This window comes from Hippoglossus stenolepis, chromosome 19 (assembly GCF_022539355.2).
Source record: "Hippoglossus stenolepis isolate QCI-W04-F060 chromosome 19, HSTE1.2, whole genome shotgun sequence".
NCBI classification, from domain to species: Eukaryota; Metazoa; Chordata; class Actinopteri; order Pleuronectiformes; family Pleuronectidae; genus Hippoglossus; species Hippoglossus stenolepis.
In genome coordinates, this window is record NC_061501.1 from 5,069,420 (window position 1) to 5,092,147 (window position 22,728).

General features: G+C 39.9%; 1 protein-coding gene and 1 long non-coding RNA gene across 3 annotated transcripts in view; one reads left to right on the plus strand and one right to left on the minus strand.

Annotated features, from left to right (window-relative positions):
- LOC124855074 overlaps positions 1-4,461 on the plus strand; it is an 85,531-nt gene extending 81,070 nt beyond the window's left edge. The window contains exon 3 of the long non-coding RNA XR_007035004.1: positions 3,497-4,461. This is a non-coding gene — a long non-coding RNA (uncharacterized LOC124855074). The remainder of the gene's footprint in view (positions 1-3,496) is intronic.
- Positions 1-22,728, minus strand: part of LOC118098540 (partitioning defective 3 homolog) — a 345,845-nt gene that overhangs the window by 203,498 nt on the left and 119,619 nt on the right. For both annotated transcript variants that reach the window (XM_035142467.2, XM_035142463.2), the window contains exons 4-5: positions 7,500-7,672; positions 3,479-3,616 (exon numbers count right to left, since the gene is read on the minus strand). In XM_035142467.2, coding sequence (XP_034998358.1) covers positions 3,479-3,616; positions 7,500-7,672 — 311 coding nt within the window. The remainder of the gene's footprint in view (positions 1-3,478; positions 3,617-7,499; positions 7,673-22,728) is intronic.

Genomic DNA, 22,728 nt, shown 5'->3' on the forward strand with positions numbered 1-22,728 from the left:
TCTCTGGTATTTTAAGAATAGACATCACATTCCTAATTTATAGCAGGGGGTGGGAAGGTCTGCTTAAATATAAATGCTGAACTAAAGCACTTTAAGAGTGCACCAAATGGTACCTGGCAGAACAACCATTAATGGAAAAGATTTGATGAGGGAGTGTTTAAAATCCAGGTCCAGTAAGAGTGAAGAGAGAAAATACACATACACCCTAACACATATAAACTGTTTTCAGACATGAACTCCGAATATCTGCACAATTGGGACTTTCTCTGGTGTTTTTCTTTCTTATATGAAGAACTCAGCAGAAGATTCTCTGCTCAGACACGTTCACAACAAGCACATAGGGAGCGGGCCAATGTGCTGTTTGAATGTCATTTACTTCTTCGGCATCTTTTATGTGTATGGCTCCTCTTTTTCATCCTGACATATTTGTATTATTTTTGTTTCTTTTAAGTTTTGTGTCGATCGTGTGTTAGAAACATCATCAACACACCCACTCGCTCGTGGTAAATCCTCTGGAGAACATGGGCTCTCGGACATTATCCAGAGTCTTTACTAGGGGCTGACATGAGAAACTCTGGAGAATGTCCGCAGCAACTGACTCGGACACTTGCATTCTCACATACAGCCCCTCTGGATAAATTCATGAGATTACCAGGATTTCAGTGCATGTCTGACAGCAGCTATATTAAGTAGTGTGTGCTTCATTTGTTCCAGTGAAGCGAGAGAAATGAGTGTGATGCCCGTTTTCTTTGCTTTTGCATTTAACTCATAAAGAAGAACAATGAAGTACAGCAGATACATGATCCATGATAAATAAACAAGTCCTAATTGATGTGATTTTCCCTAAAACCTTGGCATATACAGTGTGAGCGTGTGTGTGCGCGTGGAAACTCATTATCTCCATCTGCGTTTTAGCAGTGATCTCAGTTCTTTATAATTAACCCACTCTGTGTATTTTTATCTTACAATCTAACAATCCGATGCTGCTGTGCTGCCTGTCCATCAAAAAGACAAAGGAAGCAAAATATCAAAGTGTCATGTGTGGGAGGGAAAAGCAGCGATCAAGGCTGATATACAGTGAGTGACAGAAAAAGAAACAACGGGGCAATTAAGTGGCCCTTTGAAACCTACACTGTGTCACGTCTAATGAACGGATTTGTGTTTTTGTGAATCATCTTGTTCATATAGCTTTCACAGTACAAAGACTTAGGTAATTGCCATCCATAAATTCTCATACAGAGATTCTCCTGCGGTTATTCATCAAATTTTACAGGCTGATGCTTCTTTTCCTCCTCTTCAGATTGTACAAAAAATTTGTAATTTGAGCATTAATCTGTAAAATGTATTAAATAAATTATAAAAAATAAAAGTAATATTCAAAGTGTTTAACAAAAATAATGTTCATAGTGTTCAAGTGTGTTCTCTTACATCTAATTAATACCTTTCTTGGTAAATACACTTTATATTTCTTGCAAAAGAAATTTGTTAAATGAAAAGATCAATACAAATTTCTCAGCATATGAATGTGTGTACATTTGTATCAGGTTCTGAGATGTCACGACAAATACCCTCTCTTGATGTGGCTGGATGTACAATAATGTTTATTAAAAGGCAGATATCTTGAATAAGAAAGGTGTGTTGGAGGACACTCATCTGGATTTATGATGGACGAGCTTCAGCTACTAAAGTTTTACCACTACAAACCAACTACTGTTCATTTTCTTAGTCTTCCATTATTTCAACTACCAATGTGTGAGAAGATGCTACAGATGCACGATGAGGCAAGGGGGTGTAATAACAAGAAGCTGGTAGACAAAGTGTCTCAGGACCCTAGAAATGTGTTTGTATTTTGTGGCTTCCTATTCAAGCAATACTGCATTCTTATGTTGCACTAAAAAGCTTCTTTCTAATTGTATTATTATGATTTGTCTCATCTGCAAAGAAAAACTGGGGAATCAAAATATTTCCTCAAAAAACATCAGGAAGAGGAAGGCAGTCAAAACTCCTAGAGACAGATATTACTGTAACCTTGACTTTTAAGTGACAAGCCGGGCAAGAAAAAAGAAAGGAATCCATTTTCGGAGATTTGTCTGTGAAACAAGCCATCGGACAAAGGTTCACTAACTTGAATCTCAATAAAGTTTTTTATATTTGAACTCTTTTATTACTTACTTGCTGCTACAGTTGCTCTTGCATTCACTGAACTCTAAATCTTTCACGCCTTTGCTCTTTCCTTATTCCGTGGCATGAAAGAGAGATCAATTAAACACCTCCTACATGGGTCAGATCCAGTGGCTGAGGGAGCGATCGGCGAAAGGCAAACTCCTCACGTCGAGCTCAGCGTCTCTGACACCTCCCAAGGTCATTCCTGTTCTCCCAGCAGAGAGCCTCTGTCACTTTTAATAACTTTTAAAGGGAACTTTTTTTTCGCTCCTCTGACAGGCTGACGAGCAGAGGGACCAGTCACGGAGTGAGACAATCACAAAGTGCCGACGGAGCGAGGAGGTGTAAAGCAAGGAGACAAGCTGCCAATGACTAAGACTGTACAATGTTACTTTATAAAAAAGTACTGCGACATACAACAGAATTACACTTGTAGCATGAAATCTGATATCAGTCAGTGTTTTAGTTTCTCGTTGGCTTAGGCAGTGAGGAGTGAGTGTCGCTGTAATCACTGCTCTGTCATCTGTCTTTACTGTGGTTACCTTGTTGTGACACTAGCATAGGATATGATACAATATGACACAATGGAGGATGGTATGAAACATACCAAAATAGATGATCTGCAGATAGATGGTATAAATACAGGTGCCAGACAAGTCTACTCATGCTGCCTTAGGGCATATGTTAAATGTTGCTGACACTCAGTAAGATATTTCATAACAGGAACATGGCTGCTGAGTGGCTATGAGAACTATTCTTGTATCCATATAATAACTGCCTGACTTGGTACTCTACCTCCACAGGAATTCACAGATCCAACCTTTTTCTCCAAAGACCAAAACCAGTAAATCTTCCAAGACTGACTAATGATTAAGTAGCAGTGCTCTGTTCTATCTCTGTGAACTCACAGGAATAGTTGCTATGCTAGAGAGCATGAAGCCATGGATCATGGCAGGTCGACAAGAATATTTTAACCTTTTTTACATATTTAACCCATTAAGAATGATGCTTGAGGAGGCGGTTAAATGAATGGGGGATCTAGGCAAGTTTTTCCAGCTTGAGTGGTTTGAGCATATAAGTGTTTTTAGTTCATGTCCTATCTGCTTCAGAGGCCCCAAGACAGTGCCATTTTATAAACGTTGGCAATTCCGTCAGCCCTCCTCAGAAAACTCTCAGGTTTTAGGTGGTTGTTTTCACATAATTCTTATGTTTTAAAGTGAATTTCTCCTCGGTGCCTTAGGTCTTAATGGGTTTATACCAAGATAATATATGTTGTGATTTGGCACTGTGAAAATAAAATGTAATTGAACTGTACCTGGTCCTGTCTGTCTAGCCACTGGTCGACCATTGGATGGTTGGCGCTCAGGGAGGATCTCGTCATCTCTCTCTGGAACTGAGTGGACCAGCCGCTCGCATCCCGTGGAAGACTCCGATAGGCATGAGCTTCTCTGCCCTGCGGAGGAACAGAAGGTGTTGGAGAGATTAACATCACTGTTTGAGTATGACACAGAAACTATTGTCAGGAGAAGATTGACTCACACTTACATTGATCATACCACTGCTGCAACAAAGAAATGACTAAGTGCATAATCGCCTTTTGGAAAAAATCCTTTATCAGCAATTTCAAAGACTGATCCATCCTCTGTATTTTTGGCCTGACAGTTTTTTGGATTAGCGCTGTCTATCCCAGCTATGTGACAGATGCTTTGTGGTGGATGTTGGTTAGTTTGTCTTGGAGCGGTGCCACACACCGATACTGCGTTGTTAATACAAGGCTCACTCCATTCCACCCTCACCCCTAACCCCTCCCCACAGCTAAACCTGAGCCTCTAATAAGAGGCCTTTTATAATGAGACAGACACAGCTGAGCTCTTACATTACACAAAAAGCACCTTCTAAAAGGCTCCAGCCAAGGTAGTGTCAAACACCAGCTGACTTATTATAATGGCCATAAGCACAAAAACACACACAAGTACACTCGATTACACTCCAGGCCTGATGGCCTTGGCTTTGAAATCACGGTGATTAAAGGTCAAGGTGGCTAAAGATGTGTGAATATAAATAAAAGCAAATGAATACTTAAAATCACAGCAGAGACATTCACTAAGACAAACAAAGAATAAGAATCATTTAATGTTTGATGAGTTATGAAAAAGAAGCTAAAGAGTGAGACAGACAGGAGTTTAGATTTCTTGAATGTTATATCGGTTATATCTACACGTTACTCAAAGGGGTTTCATAGTTTTACAAAGAGGTTGGTTCAAGATTGTGAATCCAGATAGAGGTGAAACTTAGGCGCACATGTGTTCTCTTTGCTGTTTTTCCACAAATGTTTTAATTTTTCTTTATTGTTGTAAAATGATTTTTTCTGATAATAATATGACTTTATTCTTGCAATATCACAACTTTATTCTCGTAATTTTATGTTTCTTCTTAACTACGAATTAACTCTTGTATATTAGAACTTTCTTTTCAATTACAACTTTATTCTTGTGATATTACGACTTCATTCTTGTAATCTCAGAGTTTTCTTTTCTTCAACATAGCCCTAATGCTCCATGGTACGATCCAAAAACAGAAAGTGAAAGAAAAGGAGACAGATCACTATCCCTTGCATGCTGTAATAAGCCATGTGTGTTTTAGTGCGGTTGAATGTGGCATGACGGGGCCTGAGGAAGCACTGCAGACAGGACTGTAAAACTCACCCGGACATGTGGGCTCAACTGAGACGGCCCCTGATAGCCATCACGGCCTCGGTCCCCCACCGCGCAACACGCCGCGACCAAGGACCTCTCTCCACAAACTTTTATTACACATCAGATCATAAAATGCGGAGAAACCCAGATAGCAGAGAAGTAACAGTAAATCAACAAGTTCATATCCACTGGCTAATCCCTTTAGTTACTGCTAAGCGTGGAGAACTCAGACTATGAGGTATTGTAAAGTCATCTGGAGACGTGATGAGTTTACAGTGCTACCTGATGACTGAGGATTCCCACTGGCCTATATTGTGGAGATTTAGCAGAACTGAAACTGACTCAGCCGTAACTGAATTAAATTGATCATGGCTGTAGTGTGAAATGATGCCAGACAACAGAGAGAGTCTGTGTATGGTGAGTATGTGGCTTGTATCCATTTGGCAGAGCTTATCACTGATGTATGGTCCCTTTAAGAACAATGTGAGCGCTAAGACATAAATATATCACAGTCAATGCAATACCTTCAACATCTGTTGCTGATTACATAAAAATAGACTTTATCTTGGACCCGTGGCGAATACGTGACAGTTGAAAAAGAGATACTGAGGATTACGGGGACTAAGACTCAGTTTTTATTGAAAAAAAATCTAATAGCCCTGTCAGAAATTGTACAATAAAAATGACAGCCTCCCGGTGTTAGCTCATTACTTTTCATACCGGTCGCCAGTGACAGGAAGATGACTGAAATTGATTTAATTCAGATAACTGATCACCTGCCTCAGATAGGAGTCAAGAACCTAATGGGATACGAGAACATTACCTTCACTCAGGCCCTGTCAAAATCTTTGAAAAAAAACGTATCTAGAAATATTATTTTAGTCATAAATGTATGAGAAATTCTATTGTCAATCACATCTCAACTTTACTATAGTGGTGGATCTGTATTTTCTTTAAATCAGGAGCCGTAAAGGGGCCACATTTCTACACAGAGGGGCCGATTATATGTCCAATATTCATGCAAAATCCTGATTCAGTAAGGTGCACATTTCATGTCTTGTTTACTGTTAGCTCTATAGCTTTGAGCAAAGCCACACATCACTGAATATATTTAAAAAATTGTTCGAGCACAATGTGGACTTTAGACACGCCTAGAAAATAAACATTCTCAATAAATTGTCATATTTAGTATTGTTAATAAGTGACTATTTCATTTAAGAAAATGTTGACTGGCAAGACAAGGGCTGTTCAGCAGCAAATACAATTTCAGCTTGGGCCATTGCCCCCCTTGCCCCACCCCTGGATCTGCCCCTGCTGTAATAACAAAGTATGTTTTAAGTTGTCTTTTGAGTTATCCAGTCGAGTTATCCTAACCCATTTTTTTAATGTAATTTGAAGTGTCATGTCACAGATGCTGTTATAATATGATAATATGATATTATTTGTTTGTAGTTCATAAATCCCTGTTGTGTGAAATCTAAAACCCCAAACGCTGCTTATCCCTCAGTGCAAAGCAGTCAGATATTAATATTTTGCAGAGTGGAAGCCAAAGGGCAGCGAAAAAGGGCCTAACTGCATTAAACAGTCAGAAAGAGCATTAATTGACACTCATGGTCTTCTGCTTTTACATTTCTCCTTATCTTTGAGGCACAAACATTCTTACATATTTGCCAAGTTTGACATGGACCAATAAGAAAGCTTCTCTGACAAAATGAAAAGGTCTGACAACCATTTCACACCAAACTTTCTTCTCCGCCCCCACAGCAGTGTGCTGTTACATTGTCGTGGCTCTGAAAACTAAAGTGTCTTTAAATAGGATTATCATACGACGTTCTCAGACAAACTAATCACATGGAGGGTTGCGATGTCACGTTCTCAGCACTCAATCATCTCTCTCTCTTTAACCTCCCTGTTTCATCGGGAACATATCTCTTTCTTTGCAAGAAGTACAGGTCTATCAGCACCACATGGGTCGGACATTTTAGAAGTTAATTGGCTTCCCTTCTTTTTTGGAAGCCGCGGGGAGGAAAAACCTGAGCTCCACTTTTTTAGGATTTATAATCAGAGGCTTAAAAAGCCGCAGAAAAGGTGAATTTCAAACAAATGGAAAGTGTTTAACAATCTGTGCTCGTCTTTTTGTAAGACAAGAAAGGGCGTTATCAGAATGAACTAGTTTCAGATAAGGACTATCTATGCCACTGCTGGATATCTGCGAGCAGGGCAGCACCGGTTTCATATGCCATGGTTATTTCTTTGATTCGGGGTGCAGAGGAGAGTGGGAGTGAAAATGAGAGAAGAAAGCTAAGTGAGGAAGTTAAAAAAAGGTGGTTGCTGGAGGTTAGAAGATTTCAGAGAACATTATCTCTGACATTATAATTGATGCTGCTGCAGTATATCTGCAGCACTGTGAAAAATAGCTTCAAGGTAAGATACAAGAGAATCAGTATATGCTGCTGGATTCAAAATGTTATGCAAAGTTATTTTTGTGCTTTGTTGAGTTTTAATTGCCTTTTAAATTGACACCTTTATAACAAACTTCATATTACGTAGCAGTTTTGGAGTATTTCTCTAAATAGCAGTCAAAAGTCAAGGTAAATACACTGAGCAGATTTATATGTTAAGTTGTATGTAATATGTTACCTTTCGTTCCAGACTGCCAGTGCCAGTGCTTGTGTTTGGTCTGTGGTTGTGCTTTTGGAAGCCAGCAGTTGTGGACCAGCGACTTGGGTTCTTTCTGGACGGTTCGTCTGGACCGACTGGGACCTCAGCGGTCAGGGAGGGATCGCTGCTGGGACGGACGTGGAGAGGCATGTCTGTGGAGGGGAAAGCAGAGCATGAGGAGGGTGGGAAGAAAAGAATATGAAGGAGGGGAAATAAGTAGAAAGGGAAAAAAGAGTTACAGCAACAACAAACCACTTATTGCTTTATCCTCTTACAGAGCGGATCACTTTCCAAGTCAGTGTTCCAACAGTTACACTTTTCTGCTCTTTCTGGCCACAAGCCCCAACAGTCCAGCTGAGACATGGGAAGTGGTGATTATAAGGACTTTTGTGTTTATAAAAAGCCTACTGAGCCCAAAAGGAAACACTACAACTCAACTATGAAGGCTAGGCTTGGCGTGAGTCCTGCTATAGTGAAAGAAATATACTGTCAATTCAGTTTTAGCTGGAAAATTACCCAGACAGCTATGAAACAAATGTGTGAATGATCATCGAAGCCTTTGCCCAGCATGCCCACTCTAAAAATAATCATAATTGGGGCAAAATTGCACATACGAGTCAGGAATGACTCTCAAGATAAGGGTCATTTACAAATACCGCACTAGCAACTGAAGCTGATACTGGACAGTTTCCAAGGAGTGAAACCGAGTCTCAAAATTACCCCAGCAATCAAACCACTAGAAGAAAACTGCACAGGAAACACCGGACCGTATTACAGCTGCCAATCTAACCAATCGACAACTGCAACCTGGTATAAAGTTCCCACATTTGATCAGAGCTGCCAAAACAAGTATAGGGAATGAAGTTGCTCCTCACTTCACACTCAGTTAAAACATTCAGTGAGAAATCCTGCTGATGTCTGTTACACAGGGAAGACGGTGAGTAGAGTATATCTGTGAGCCGTGGTGTGAATCATCTTGATTTTCCCAAAAGGCCATATGGATTTGTTTATGACATTCTCGCAGACTGCGCGTTTGCACCCGTAATTATGCAAATAGTTGGATAACCACCTGTCATCCATCGGCGGATCATTGCAGTGAGCATATGCCGGTGCTAAGCTTCCATCTGATACACCAGAGACAAGTCTTAGTGGTGGAAGCGACGCATTTTAATCATGGCTTACACCGTGCCGCAACTCATGCGTATTTAATGCTGTGACAAGACTGTGCAGTTCTGAATACAACTGTAAGTGTTTCTTAAGACCGCCTGCAGAGTAGCTGGGGACGTAGATGGTATAATTATGTGACTGAATCCTAAATATAAAGGTGAGATTAACACATGTTTGTCAGTACCTGTATATTTCAGTCAAAAGAATCACACCTTCTTTTTTATGTTATTGTCAAACAAATACTTCCCTAAACCAGCTTTTTTGACCAAAGTAAATCCTTCACCTATACTTCTTCTCATAAGTCCTGATCATGAAACATTCCTCCGCCTTCGCTCCTTCATTAATATTTCACTTCAACTTACTCCCACTGTTTTATTCTCTTCAAGCCGATAATTCAGCGGTCAGGACTCTAACCCTTTACTTTAACGTTGCAAATTCATGTGGGTTAGGGGCTTATTTTACTATCACCCATTGAGAGTCACTCTGGTTGCAGACTCACTTTTCCATTTTGGACAACTCATAACCTCTAAATATATAACCAACCTGTGTCATATATGTCGTGAGATGAATCGTAAGGAGGTGGAGGCAGGAGCTGTGGTCGAAAATTCAAGATTAAAATGTCCTATAACTTTTCCTTGACCTTGATGATAAATGTTGCGGTCAAGGAAAGATGTGAAAGAGAATTTACAAGGACTGCTGTCCTTATAAAATCTAAGGGACAACTGCTGTGCTGAGAAAATCTGACTGCTCTTACAGTGGATGTTATGACAAGACTCCATCAATGTTGCTGCTGCAATAAATTGTGGGATGATATCATTGCCTTTCCTTTCACTAGTGCAGTGTCAGCTCCAAACATGCCTGATTGGAATGGGTTGTTTTCTTGGCCAGTGGTAAAACTGTCTTTCTGAAACTGGAAAAGTCCCCTGCAGTTATCGAGCCACGGCAAGAAAACACTGGCTGCAGGATTCAGTACAGATCCCTGACGCTGTACCACCGCTGCTGAACCTAATCACCTGTTTATCAAAGTTAGGTGATAAACAATGTCACTTATGTAAATATGTCACGCCTGGTCACCTGTTTATTCAATGTGTATTAATATTTAATGTATTGTGTGTCCAAATTGCACCAAATTCAACATTGCACTTTCTTGGGCCCTTAAAAATACACATGCCAAGTGTGAAGGTGATAAGATGCCACACAGACAGATGGACAGACAACTTATTTCAGAGTTTTCTGAAATAAGTAGATAGTAAACAAAGGATGGTCCATTGTGCTAAAGCAGATGAGAAAGGAAACACTGAAGCACCTTTCGTTAGAATGTGGAGAATCTGACCTTCTGTTGTCATGCCTGCCACATAAATACTTCCTGGTCACTTCACTCAGTTAGGAACCTTCCTGAGCAAAGACTAGGAGCATCCTGGGTATTTTGACTGCAACCTGACACAGAAGGCCCAGGTGAAACTCATCTGTTAACAATGGCTCCGTTCCATTAGATGCTCTTTAACCCATGCCAGTGAGCGGCCATGCACAATACCAGGAGCCTGACACTAGCTCACCTTAATTGAATGCGGCTATTTTATCAATTACATGCTATCACATGCCAAAATGTCTGCTGTCTATGAACATTCAACATTGATACATAACTGTAAGCATCTTTTCCTAATCTTAAGTGTTCAAGTTAAACAACCCTAACTATTCCTTTTAAAATAGTGTCATGGCGAGGAAATCACCTATGAAAATACAGCATGATTGCCTTGTATTGCCTGCAATAATATTTAAACTGTATTTTATAAAAACCTTATTTTTGCCAACTGGATTTCAAAATGTTTCAGTCTCCTTTCTAAAGCATGAACACCTTTTTTTTTTTTTTTTTTAACAAATTGAAAACAGAAGTTTCAAATATACATTTCCTGAGTAACCTGAGTCAATATTTTTGTATTTCTCATGAGGGAAACATTGCTGCAAGGTCCGTTCTTGTGCAGTAATAGGTAGCTTGTAAAGCTTCCCCAAACAGATAAAGTTAGACCGAACCTCTCTGCACCAGTAGCACACCAGAAGCTTTAAATATAGTCTGTATTCCTCTGTTACAAATGTGTTTCATTTGTTTGGACCATTGTCAGTAGACTTACTCAAAGGAGGCTGGGAATTGAGTAAAGAAACCCCAGCTAGAAGCCAGGCGGCCAGTCGTTGTGCGTTCACTCCTAAATTGGGTTGAAGATTCAATAATGGCATTTAATAGACTTTGCCCGCTCTCAGTAACGGCTGGTTCACATCCAGTTCAGGCCTCTAGTGACGTTCACCTCAGACAGCGGGGGTAATTAATGTCTGGTATTATCCTACATGACAGCCTGAGACATGACACACACACAACTACAGCAAGGAACGGACTGAATTATACCCTCAAAGAAACATTGAGAGACAAAAGAAAGAAACTGAATGAAAAATAGCTCAAAGACAAATCTGGACTTTTTCCAATTCAGTGAGCCTCCTTATGATTAAGGACTTTGATGTTATATAATAATATACTATGGCTTAATGCAGCTTTGTTGATATGTGTGTGCTTCTCTGTGCATAGGGACACTTGTTACACTTGTTCCCAGAATATCTCAAAGCTCAGCTCTTACTGGACATCGATCTGGGACTATGGAACCCATCACAGCATCTATATTACTTTATGCAACATGATTGCTTCCAGATGTAACAAAGCAACATGTCCGTCACTATTTATTTGTTTTAAATGTCAATCATTCTTACCAAAAATACACACAAAATGAGTAAATGTAATCAAAATACTGTAGATAACACAAGTCAAGAGAGTCTGAACTTAGAGGATATTATTTTAATGTTCAATTTACAAAACTAGATTAGGCAACTCTGCTTGACAATCTCATCGAATAATCTCATGTTTGCTGATTATGCATTTCCTTCAAGATTACAAAACCTCACAGATTAAGGTAAGTAGATTTATAAAAGACTTACTCTGTGTGAGGGAGAAAATGTGTCCTCTGCATTTTTGGATCTATGCTTACACATCAACTTATTATGTCTGGCTGTTTGACGATGCTCCTGGCATCTAAACATTGACAAGATTTTATTCAGTGAGGTCCTCTTTTTAATAAAATGCTATTCCATAGGGGGAAGAATGCTTACAGATTAACATATGATAAATAAGAGAGCTGTTACCCATTGTCTGCTTGTTTGTGTGTTCTCTATAGAAGGTCACAATATGAAGATTCTCTCCACTCTCCATTCTCCCTGACCAATTTTCATCTACTTAATTTGTGAAGGGATTACCCCGGCAGTCCAAAGGGTTTGCTTGGTCCCACGTTTAATAACCGGAGCTGCCACTTCAGACCGAGCCAGCCATCGATCCAGGCTGAAGCGAGAGCGAGACCACTAGAGGGGCGGCGGGAGGGTGGTGGCTAATAAGACGAGGCCCTAATCCAGCCCCCGTAGTGAGGGATTATGGCCAGGGCGCAGGGTCATAGAGATGTACACACACTACAATTCACCACAGGGGAAGGTCAGACTCTCTGGGGGCTATTACCTCGTATTGTTCCGTCCTTTATTTATCTTTCACATTCACCTTGTTTGGAGGAGAAATATATGAGTGTGTAAATCATTGGGGAGAAAAGCATTGCCATTTACACACAGCAGGAAAGTCAATATTAAAGTCATTTAGTTAGTATTAGATTGCAGCATCTTTCTGACTGGTATAGGGTTACTCAAATTGATCAATTGGATTGGCACACCTGCTGTTTTGTGTTGTTTCAATGGCTTAAGGATCTGCGAACAGTTTGATATACATGAGGAAGGAACAAACATCTAGCATTAAAACCAACAACATGCACCGACTTCACCAGCAACAAGCACTGCTATCAGCCAATAAGGAAAATAAAGCCAGTTAGGGACTTGTTGAGAATTTGTTGTAGAACAGCTGTAGATGAGTTTAGTGAACTCACTATTGAGGAGGTGAGGACATTTCAGTGCAAATCCAAACATGTCTTCAGTTCTCGTTCCGAAAAATCCAATTACAACAAATGAAGCTGAACTAGATGTGCCTCATACCAGTCAGCAAATGTTTAAACAACGACCGGTCTAACAATCGCTTCCAGTGGCCAAACGATGAAACACCCATTCTAAGTGTTACAGATTTGAAATGGAACATATGCACAAACCATTTTCCATGATTCAGGCACTCATTTAGGAAAAAAACAAGACCCTATCCAACTCTCCAATTTGAAACTACAAGCCAAATACTAATAATAGTCCAGAGCACAGTGTGTGTTGTCTAATCAGCGATGGGGAGATTTAATGTTATTGGCTGAGGGGAGGTAACTGTCATATATAATCAAGTCTGTTCTTTAAACAACGCCTACCTCACACCAAGTGCTCGACCATAACATTTAATTTACCGTTTACAGGATGCTATTCTTCTTTATGAGATGGCACCATTGTTTCTCTGAGGTCTACTTGATGCCTCCTTGTTGTTCGAGTGTCCCTTGTAGATTTAGATGCTCAACCGGTCGAGGCAGATGACTGGTTCTGCTGGAGGTTTCTTCAAGTTAATGAGGGAGTTGTTCCTCTCTATAATTTTAAGGTCTCAACTTTAATATTAAAAGTGCCTCGAGATAATGTATGTTACAAAAATAAAATTGAATTGAATTGAATATTAAAAAAGAACATTCCCCCTGTCAGCTTGTGTCATGTAACATGCTCATCACTCATGTTTCACTGCCTGATGATGACCCTCTTCAGTCCTATCCCAGCTGGATGATGTGGTAAAAACATTTTCTGCAGGTTGCACAGTATTCAAAAAACATCATATAAACTACACATACTTTCATTATAATCATCACTCAAGTTGGTCATAAAAAACACCAACCTGTACAGTTACATCCACCTCACTCCACCTCCCCACATTTTCCTCAAGTGGCTCTAGTAATACAGCAAAAAAACAACTTCCAACTTAGTGGTGAGAGACATGGGGGTCAGCTCTAATGTATTAGCTTTGGAAGTTTCCAATCACTGAAATGGCATGAAGTACAGAAAGAGGGTCCTTAGTATACCTGGAGAGAGGGGAGGGGCCCGCCGTCCTGACTGGCTGCCAACTCAAGGTAATGGAGCTTCTGCCTCAGCATACTGATAAGACTATAGACAGGCTAAGGATAGACTTTGTATCAGTGCGTGTGTTGTGTAAGTGTATTTATATTCTACCTGTGACTTAATTACCATATAGGGCTTCAAAAACACAAAACAAGAAACTAGTTTCAAATTGGATATGATCTAATATACTCAGAAGAGCTAATAAGAAGTTGAGCAGGAAAGGTTTGTGTAAGGAGTCAAGTGAAAAAGGTTACTTTTGGCTTTTTGTTGTCAAACTCTAACTATTCCAGAAAGAGTGTCTTTCTATTTTTGTGCTGACGTTCAACAATAATACAAGGACAAATCCACAGCAAAAGAAGAAGCTACTTGAACCGCACAAAAACATTTCAATAAGTCAGTCAGGGTTGTCTCAACTTTATTTTTCTTCAATGGAAGACCATTTGCTTCACCTGAACAAGCTGATGCATGTTCACGTATGAGATTGCAAATAAGTCTAGAAAAATCAAGAAGAACTTAAGCTAATAATAATAATAATAATAATAACAATAATAATAACAGAACTACATCGGGCTCGAAGCTGCAGTTTTGTGGATTGAAACAGTCAAGAATGATGTTGCTCCAGATGTTTGTGGTCAGCTGTCAAATGAAATGCACATTCTCTGACACCACTGATTAGGGTGACACCAGAAGAGCATGCTAGAGAGTTAGACCCATGAGGAGCAGTAAAACAGCAATTTGTTTTCCGATGTGCGGATTCACCTTTTAATCAGAAAATGAGGGGTCGGCTTTGGGAAGTGTAGGTGCATTTACACAATTACAACATAACATCTGCAGCGCACTGAACATTACAGATAATAACATGCTATAATGCCTCCACAGGGGGAACTTTCCTGTTAAGTGTGGGCTAAAGGTTATGGAATAAATGAGGTCAGGTTTTCACCACCAAAATTTAAACATAAAAGTGTGCATAAAGTAAGCAAATATGCATTATCAGCCAACCAGGGGTGAATTCAGTCTGGTGGGTTTTTTCTCTCGTGGCCCTCCAGCCCTGTCATACTCTGAGTCTTTGCTTTCACATCGAACTGATTTAAATATAAATGCCATGCGACCATGGCTTCATGAAACGTCTAAAAGCTATTTTTTCTGGGCTACTTTGAATTCTTCAAGCCGGGGCCAGTTCAATGTCTGAATAAATTATGGCACTGAGCCATTTTAACTTTCTCTCCAACCACGACTACATATTGATGTCCCTTGTGTGCAGCGAGGGGGGATTTCCACTGAATACACCCTGACCTGAATCATGCAAGGGGGAGAAAAATGTTCCATTTTGGGGGGAACAAGACAGTTCTGGAGTGGTGGGAACCAGGACTGTGGAGAAAGAGATGAAATATGTAGAAGACTTAAATAGGATGCTGATCAACCGAAGGCTAAACAGGGTCAAGAATAGCACTCAAAGTACTCCTGAGAAGTGTTTAGCAAACTCTAATCTGATGTAATGTCAGATGGAGAGAAGAGACAAACTGTGAATAAACATCAACTGTTGACCTTTACTCAGAGTGGAAGATGAAATCCAATAGATGAATGGAAAAACACTTTAAAGCAAAGGAGCAGTTATGAAAACAAAAACCCTCCTCAGCTTAATTGCCCTTCTGTCTATACATTGTGTGTGCATGTGTGTATGTGGATGTACGTTTGTAAAGAGCTCTATGTGTGACTATGTGAGCCTTTGTGTACATGCACATAAGTACATCAAAATGTATTGATTTTCGTGTTTTCATGTCCTCTTCAATTCTGAGAAATTTAAGATGTAAGCATCTTGTAGCTGCTTCTGACTAAAACAGCCTCTGCTAGTTTCTCTTGTGTTTCATATTCATAATAGAAAAACAAAATCAATACACTTGCATTAGTGAACCATGATAAAATGCTGCCTCTCTCTCTGGGGAAACAAAAAAGTCTGTAACTCTGTGTCCTATAGTTAAAAAAAAAACATCAACTCATATGTTACTGTTTGTCATTTATCAGTTCACCTTTCAGCTGGTTCATGCTCAAATGACCGTGTTTGCAGACTGTTCACAAGCTCTCTGGTGAAGATCTCCACACAGCAGCTTATTTGGCAAACTAACCTAAAATACTATTTGGCCTTTGCAGGAAATAATATCCAGTTCTTTTTCAGGTTGATTAAAACTGATTTCTGTGCCACTGTGAAAAACAGTGCTGTGGTCATCTCTCCAAAATTGACTTTTTAAGGCTGAAGTGTCAAGGATCTGTCAGTGGCTCAGATGTGATGAGATCTAATTGATCTCATCCCCTGTGTTCAGGAATAAGTAATTCATTCACAGTAATTCCTATGTACTTTACCATTCAATAAAGAAGCCACCGTATACCCAGTAAGTGGTAATCCGTTCCGAATCAGTCCTATCTTTCATATCAAACTTCACATGTCAATCATGGCAGTGTTGGTGTTGGTATGACGTCCTATCACAGTCTGTGAGTCAAACAATAAGACGGGGGAGATCTGTATTCCCACTGGGTTTCTGAGTGAACCATCCTGTTTTCATTTTGAACAAGAAATAGAGGGGAGCAGAAACAGATTCTTTCCTTCTGACAGAAAGACAATACAGACTATTTACTGGGGAGAAAGAGGAGAGGATGTCAACCTTCCTCGAGCCCTCAGAGATGAGGCCTCCAGCAAAGCAACAATAACACCATTATATGAGTGTGTGTGTGTGTGTGTGTGTGTGTGTGTGTGTGTGTGTGTGTGTGTGTGTGTGTGTGTGTGTGTGTGTGTGTGTGTGTGTGTGTGCGTGCGTGCGTGCGTCACAGTCTCTAGGTAAGGTTGTGGTGGTGGAAGAGAGGGAGTTCACTCGCGAAATCAAGCTTGACTCATCTAGGTCGAGGCTCTTCTCAGGCTGAGATCCCAGAGAGCAACACAACTAGTGAACTTAAGAGTGTGCATGCATACGTGTTTGTGTGTTAGCATGTGTGCACATATGAGTAAGTGCAAACTTGCACATGATATTTATACTGACACTGGTAAACACTGAATCAACATTTGGGGCTATGATTATGCAAGATCAGCCCTTCTTCTCCTTAAATCCAGTGGTTATCAGATTAAACCTCCTGTTACTGTTTTTTTACTTGAATAGTAATGTATTAATTTATCTTGTTATTCTCCAAACATAAAAATATAATAAAGAAACGTGGTGAAAAAATAGGTTCAGGAGCCCCATCACAACTCCCCAACTCTATCCACACTTATCTACACCCAGGCCTCCCCAGACAGTTGCTAATCAGCAAAACCAAACAACCTCTGGCAAGCCCAGAAACAGGTCCACAGCAGCACCTTCCGTGTAAACACCATTTTGTGTGTTTCTCTATTATGGCCTGTCCAGAGGTGCGGGCTCCTGGAGAAAAAGGGGCCATAAATCTCACTCAGCCCGATATGTGGCCGAGTCAGTCATGATTAAAAGCACTGCTCTGAAAATATCATGAGCCAGGAGTCGTAGAAGCTCGGAGCAAGGCCAGAGCTACCGTGCTTGTCACAGTTTGGGATTCAGTTTAGTTGGGCAAACAAATCTTGACTTGCACAGATTATTAAAAAGCTACTACTGCTGGAGCTCTCCCAACCAAAAGCTATTCTCACCCCTAAAATCTATCTTCAGTGTGAGCGATTGCCTTAGTCAGCGTCAGGGGTGGCAGTCTGTAAAAAATACTGCAATGAAACCTGAACAATTCCCTGAACCCTGAACAACTTTATTGATATGGATTCCAAAGGTCCCCCCAGTGCCCTGTTGTAGTCTAAATATAAAGAGGCTTTTACACTCGAGTCAGAAATAAATTCTGAAGATATGATATGAACATTAAAAAATTTATAACAGCAGGCAACATGTTATCCACTAGCTATAAAAAAAACTGCAGTGGTTTGGAGCTGCAGTATGCTCACATGTTTCACACGTATGTTCTGGAAAGATTTCTGAGGCTGTACATGCCCCGACCATTCATCATCCTCCTTAACCCAAGGTAAACACATACACAGTACATAAACTCTAGTCCATCTATAATATTACTGTTGGCGCCACTGTCACAGAGAGCAGATTGCAACATGGCTATGACTATCAGCCTGGCTTCTGTCCAAACCCTTGTCTCAGTGCTATGATTAAGGCAGAGTAAAACACCCAGTTGTATTAATAATAAGTTGGCAAACGTCATTACTCACAGATCTAAAGGAAATGATACCAACTGAATGTTCGACTTAAACCTCAAGTTCCGGAGCTCTCTCCACCATAGAATGACTGGCCAACTGGGAACCACCAGAACAAATCCAAGTAGGACATCAACGGACCGTAAAAAAAATCCACAAAGTTTTGTGAGCAAACAGACTTTCTCCAATCTGAGGTTTACCTTTGTTTTAGCACAATTTCTATTGATCTTCACCATCTTTGCCTCCTCTGACAACGAGGTTATTTTTCTTTTGACAAGTGAAGTTTCCAGTTACTCCGCAGTTGTTCCACTTTAGTCATTTCCACTACCTGAGGAAAGCTACTGACAGCTACCGGGGAAAAGAAGAGCGCTATCCTCATTCCATGTTGTGGAGACGCAGATGTTCGACTATGTGTCCATTTTTGCTTAATTTTGTATCTGTTGGCAGACAGAAGTGCAAAGTGAAAGGCCAATAGAGAACCAATCTAAACGCAGAAGGTGTCATGATTTGTTAGCCATCACCTTGTGCAGTCAACATTTACTTAATAACATTTACATAATGATAACAAGACGTTCAAGAAAAAATAAATTGCCTGTTGCCATTTTTAATGAAATGTCACTTTTCTAAGCTGTTATTTTTCATTTGTACATTGACCTTTAACACAAAGTAAGAGCAACTCAGACCCAATATTTTAATATATTTCATAATTATGACAATGGTGTTATTTCTTCATTTGGGCAAATTTACCCTTTTTTTTTATACTTCTGTTTTAAGTGCAAATACTGGTGACGAAAAGCAAAGGCTCACAAACGACACGCCTCTTCCAAGTTGTATCCTCATTGTTGACTGTTTGTACATGACGACAACTTGAAGACAGCACAGTTAGTGACACACATCTAGTAAAGTAATTAACACAGCATGTCTTCTGCTCACTATGATCGCTGCTGTCTATTATCCAATATCAAAGAACATATACAAAATGTAATAAATATAATTTTAAAAAACAATATGGTAAATGGTCTGTATTTTGAGGGTGGCTGTGGCTGAGGGGTAGAGCGGTCGTCCTCCAACATGAAGGTCGGCAGTTCGATCCCAGTCTTCCCCATCTTCATGCCGAAGTGTCCTTGGGCGAGATGCTGAACCCCGAATTGCCCCTCACAGAAAAGAAAAAGTGCTGCTAATAGATGCACTGTAAGAATGTGTGTGTGAAACGGGTGAATGGCAAACTGTACTGTAAAGAGCTTTGAGTGGTCATTAAGACTAGAAAAGTGCTATATAAATACAGACCATTTACCATTTATCGAGTGCTTTACCTGTCGTGATGATATGGGCTGATTATAAAATGTAACCTTTATAATGTTGTCATGGTGCTATCAATGCTTGAAATCCAACAATGAAATGTAGGTCAAAACCGACGCCATGGGTATCTAGGACATCACTTCCATAACCAGCCTTTTATAGCAGTGATTATGTTAGATGCTTCTTGTGCAGCAGGATGACAGAATGGTCAGGTATATTGTTGATTGCATCACAGGTGTAATATATGCCATGTAAATTTCATATGTGATAGTATATAAAGTTATTTAGAGACATCTCCACAGCAGCAACAATAAGAGTGAAAATTACTGCATGGACTTACAGCCTATACAAGCCACTAAAATGCATTTTCCACTGTGGTCAACTGTGTCTTTTCAGGATCACTTTATGAAACAAAGTGTTGCTTCTTCTTTCTCTAAACAAGTTTAGATAGTAACAAATTTAATTGTCACAGTCGATGTGTGAGCGGAAACTGGAGTCTGATGAGTGAGTGAATGAATTTCTGTTTCTGGCAAGTCAGACAGCATCTAAAGCATGGAGCTCATTCCATTTGCAGCTTCCAGACAGCACGTACACAAAATCCATATCGCAAACATTTCAGCTGCAAGAACAACTTCTTCCTCGGCTCTGAACAAAAACATCCTCACACCAGCTGCTCTTTTCAGAGAAGATGACAAATGCAAACTTTCACCAGACTCCCCAACTTTTTCTGGACCCTGTGATGATTTATTGGGGAAAACAGAAAGTTATTTGGTGGGAGAGATGAGAGGAGTGCTGCGGGAGGAGTGATATGGGCAATGGTGTGAGGCCTGGCTTAAATGTGTTGTTGAATGAACTGAGACATTTCTAGTTAAAAGCTGCCTGCTGGGATTCACCACTGAGTACATATGCTAATCAGCTAAAACAGCTCTCACACACATAAATCTATTTCTGCTCAGATGCACACACACACATACACACACATACACACAAACACACACAACAGCATGTATGAGGTTAGACTAGTTTACATGCAAAAAGTCAAAGCATATCAGAGAGGCTCTTTCCACAACAAAGAGCAGAATAGACAAAGAACTCACAAACTCAGCTCTGCAGAACTTTTACGAGAATTGTGCTTTTGCATGAATACAAAATCCTAAGAAACAGATGGTATTGTAATGTGCAGACTTTGTGTTTTAGATATGCATCACTCTGATTAGTCACAAAGTATTATGAAAGCACGTGAGGTTTTCATGGAAATTTGAAAGATTTAGAAAACGTAATGTTTTCTAGATAACAATATAGTGTAATTCGGTAACAGGGTGGCGCCGTGAGTCGGAAGAAATGTCCTAAGTTTCACTGATAATAGAGATAATGACAAAAGCTCATGAAATCAATGCTCAGATAGTGGGGGAGTCGTGATTGGACGGGAATTATATGAGAGTCACAGTGAGGCTAAGAGGTTAAAGGTGCTATGAGTTGCACTTAAGCAACAATATATTATTACTATACTCACTCACTTCGTGCTGCCAACATACACCACTAGGTTAGATTACACAGATTTAGGTGGATGTCTTATGGAGTAAAACAGATTACTTTACAATCTAGAACAGGGAAGGGGCGATGTTCTTTCAGTACAAAGAAAGTCCAGAGTTTCTTGCAGTTGTAAATGGAATAAGTGAAAGGTCTTAACCGAGGTCAAACACTCATTGCTTAGTCACAACTTGACCTCACAGTGAGGTGCAGAGAATGATGAAATATGCCAGTAACTTTTCAGCAATTGCAACAGCACCTGAAGTACTGAAGTCCGGAGGATGAGTTGAAAAGCATGAATTTCGCCAGAGTTGCCTCTTTCACAGGTGTCTTGACACAGACCCTTCCACTTAAAAAAACTTTTTAAGAAGGTTCGGCATATGACTGACTCTAAATTGTGCCGTCACGCTAAGATGGAACTTTGGTAACTATTTTAGTTCTTGACACATGAAGGTTCTTGTCCTTTGGACTTGACCCAACATGAATCGGACCATATTGGTCTCGGTTAAAAATGGCATCCCAAAAGTTTAGCACCAAAAGTTTGAGGTTAAGAAAGTTTCAGTGGAAGTGCAGGGCTTTGACTTGGGATACTGGTTGTGTACCAGGTTTAGACAAAAAGCACACTTAAATTAAGGTTAATAAAAGATTGTAGTTTTAATTAGTTTTAATTAATATATCTTGTGAACTATTTCTCTATTTTACATCATACCCAAACCATCCCATAACCTTAAGGGTAATAACCCAAATTAGTTTGCTAGTTTGCTTTATAGAATAGAGAACTAGAGAAATAAGTGAACTGAACCACTTACATTAGAGATTAAGTGTGTTTAAAATTTAAATTTCACAGTTTGCAATGTAAAAAAACATTGAAGTGTCACTGAAGACTAACTTATTCGGTAAAAGTACTTACTGACAGGATACTCAAAGCTTTTTCTAAAATAAAACCCCAACGCTGGTTTATCCCATTTCTTTCTCTACCGTGAATGCTGACTAGATCGGTTTAAAAATATATAGAAATTAGTTAGGCAAGATTTAAGTGAGATTAATGCAACTGTTTTTTGAATCAAGGACTATTCAGCACGTGTGAACTTACTCGCAGTACAGCTTGAACCCAGTATCCATGGATCATGTCTTGATTGGAACTGAAGGTCACTTGATCGGCAGTCAAATGCACTGGGCAGTGCTCCAAACTGTTCTCAGGCCCCACTAGGGAGATACTGTTAGTCCGCTAGTTGTGGGTTTGATCTCTGCTACTTGACAAAATTCCACATGACAAAGGCAATTTGGGCCAGCAGGCTTTAGGAAATGGGCAGGAATTCAATCCCACATGTGAATCTGCATCTCCTCTGCTTGAATAAGACACTAAAAACCAAAGCAGCTCCAGGGTGTTTTCCTGTAGCTTACCAAGTGCTGACAAGTCCATGTAGGAAATGAAGGGATGCTTCCATTGTGGGTATCAATAAAGTGTTATTATTCTAGAAACAGATTTGATGGTATTATGCTATGATGAAAAACAACCGGTTTGGAAAAATACAGGAAAGACTTGCACACAACGTATGATTATGAAAGAGTTTGCTGCTGTGGGGGAGTTAGTAATGTTTTCTCTCTCTGATTCCTGTAGGAACATGAAGCATAGAAACACATATCAGTAATTAATCAATTATCAGATCTATGCCAAAGCATCTGTGTCATTATCTGCTAACATTCCAGACCTAGAGCTTTAGTCCAATTAACCAAGATGTGGTTTCAGAACTTTTGCAAGCGTAGCATAAAGGAAGTCTGCAGGGCAGTAACTGCATATTGTCAAATTAATTTGCCCCTAACGTCAAATGGTTGGCAGAGACCATTTCATAAGAAAAAACAATAAATCAAGCAGGGTATGGACAAATGTTGTTGTTTCATCAA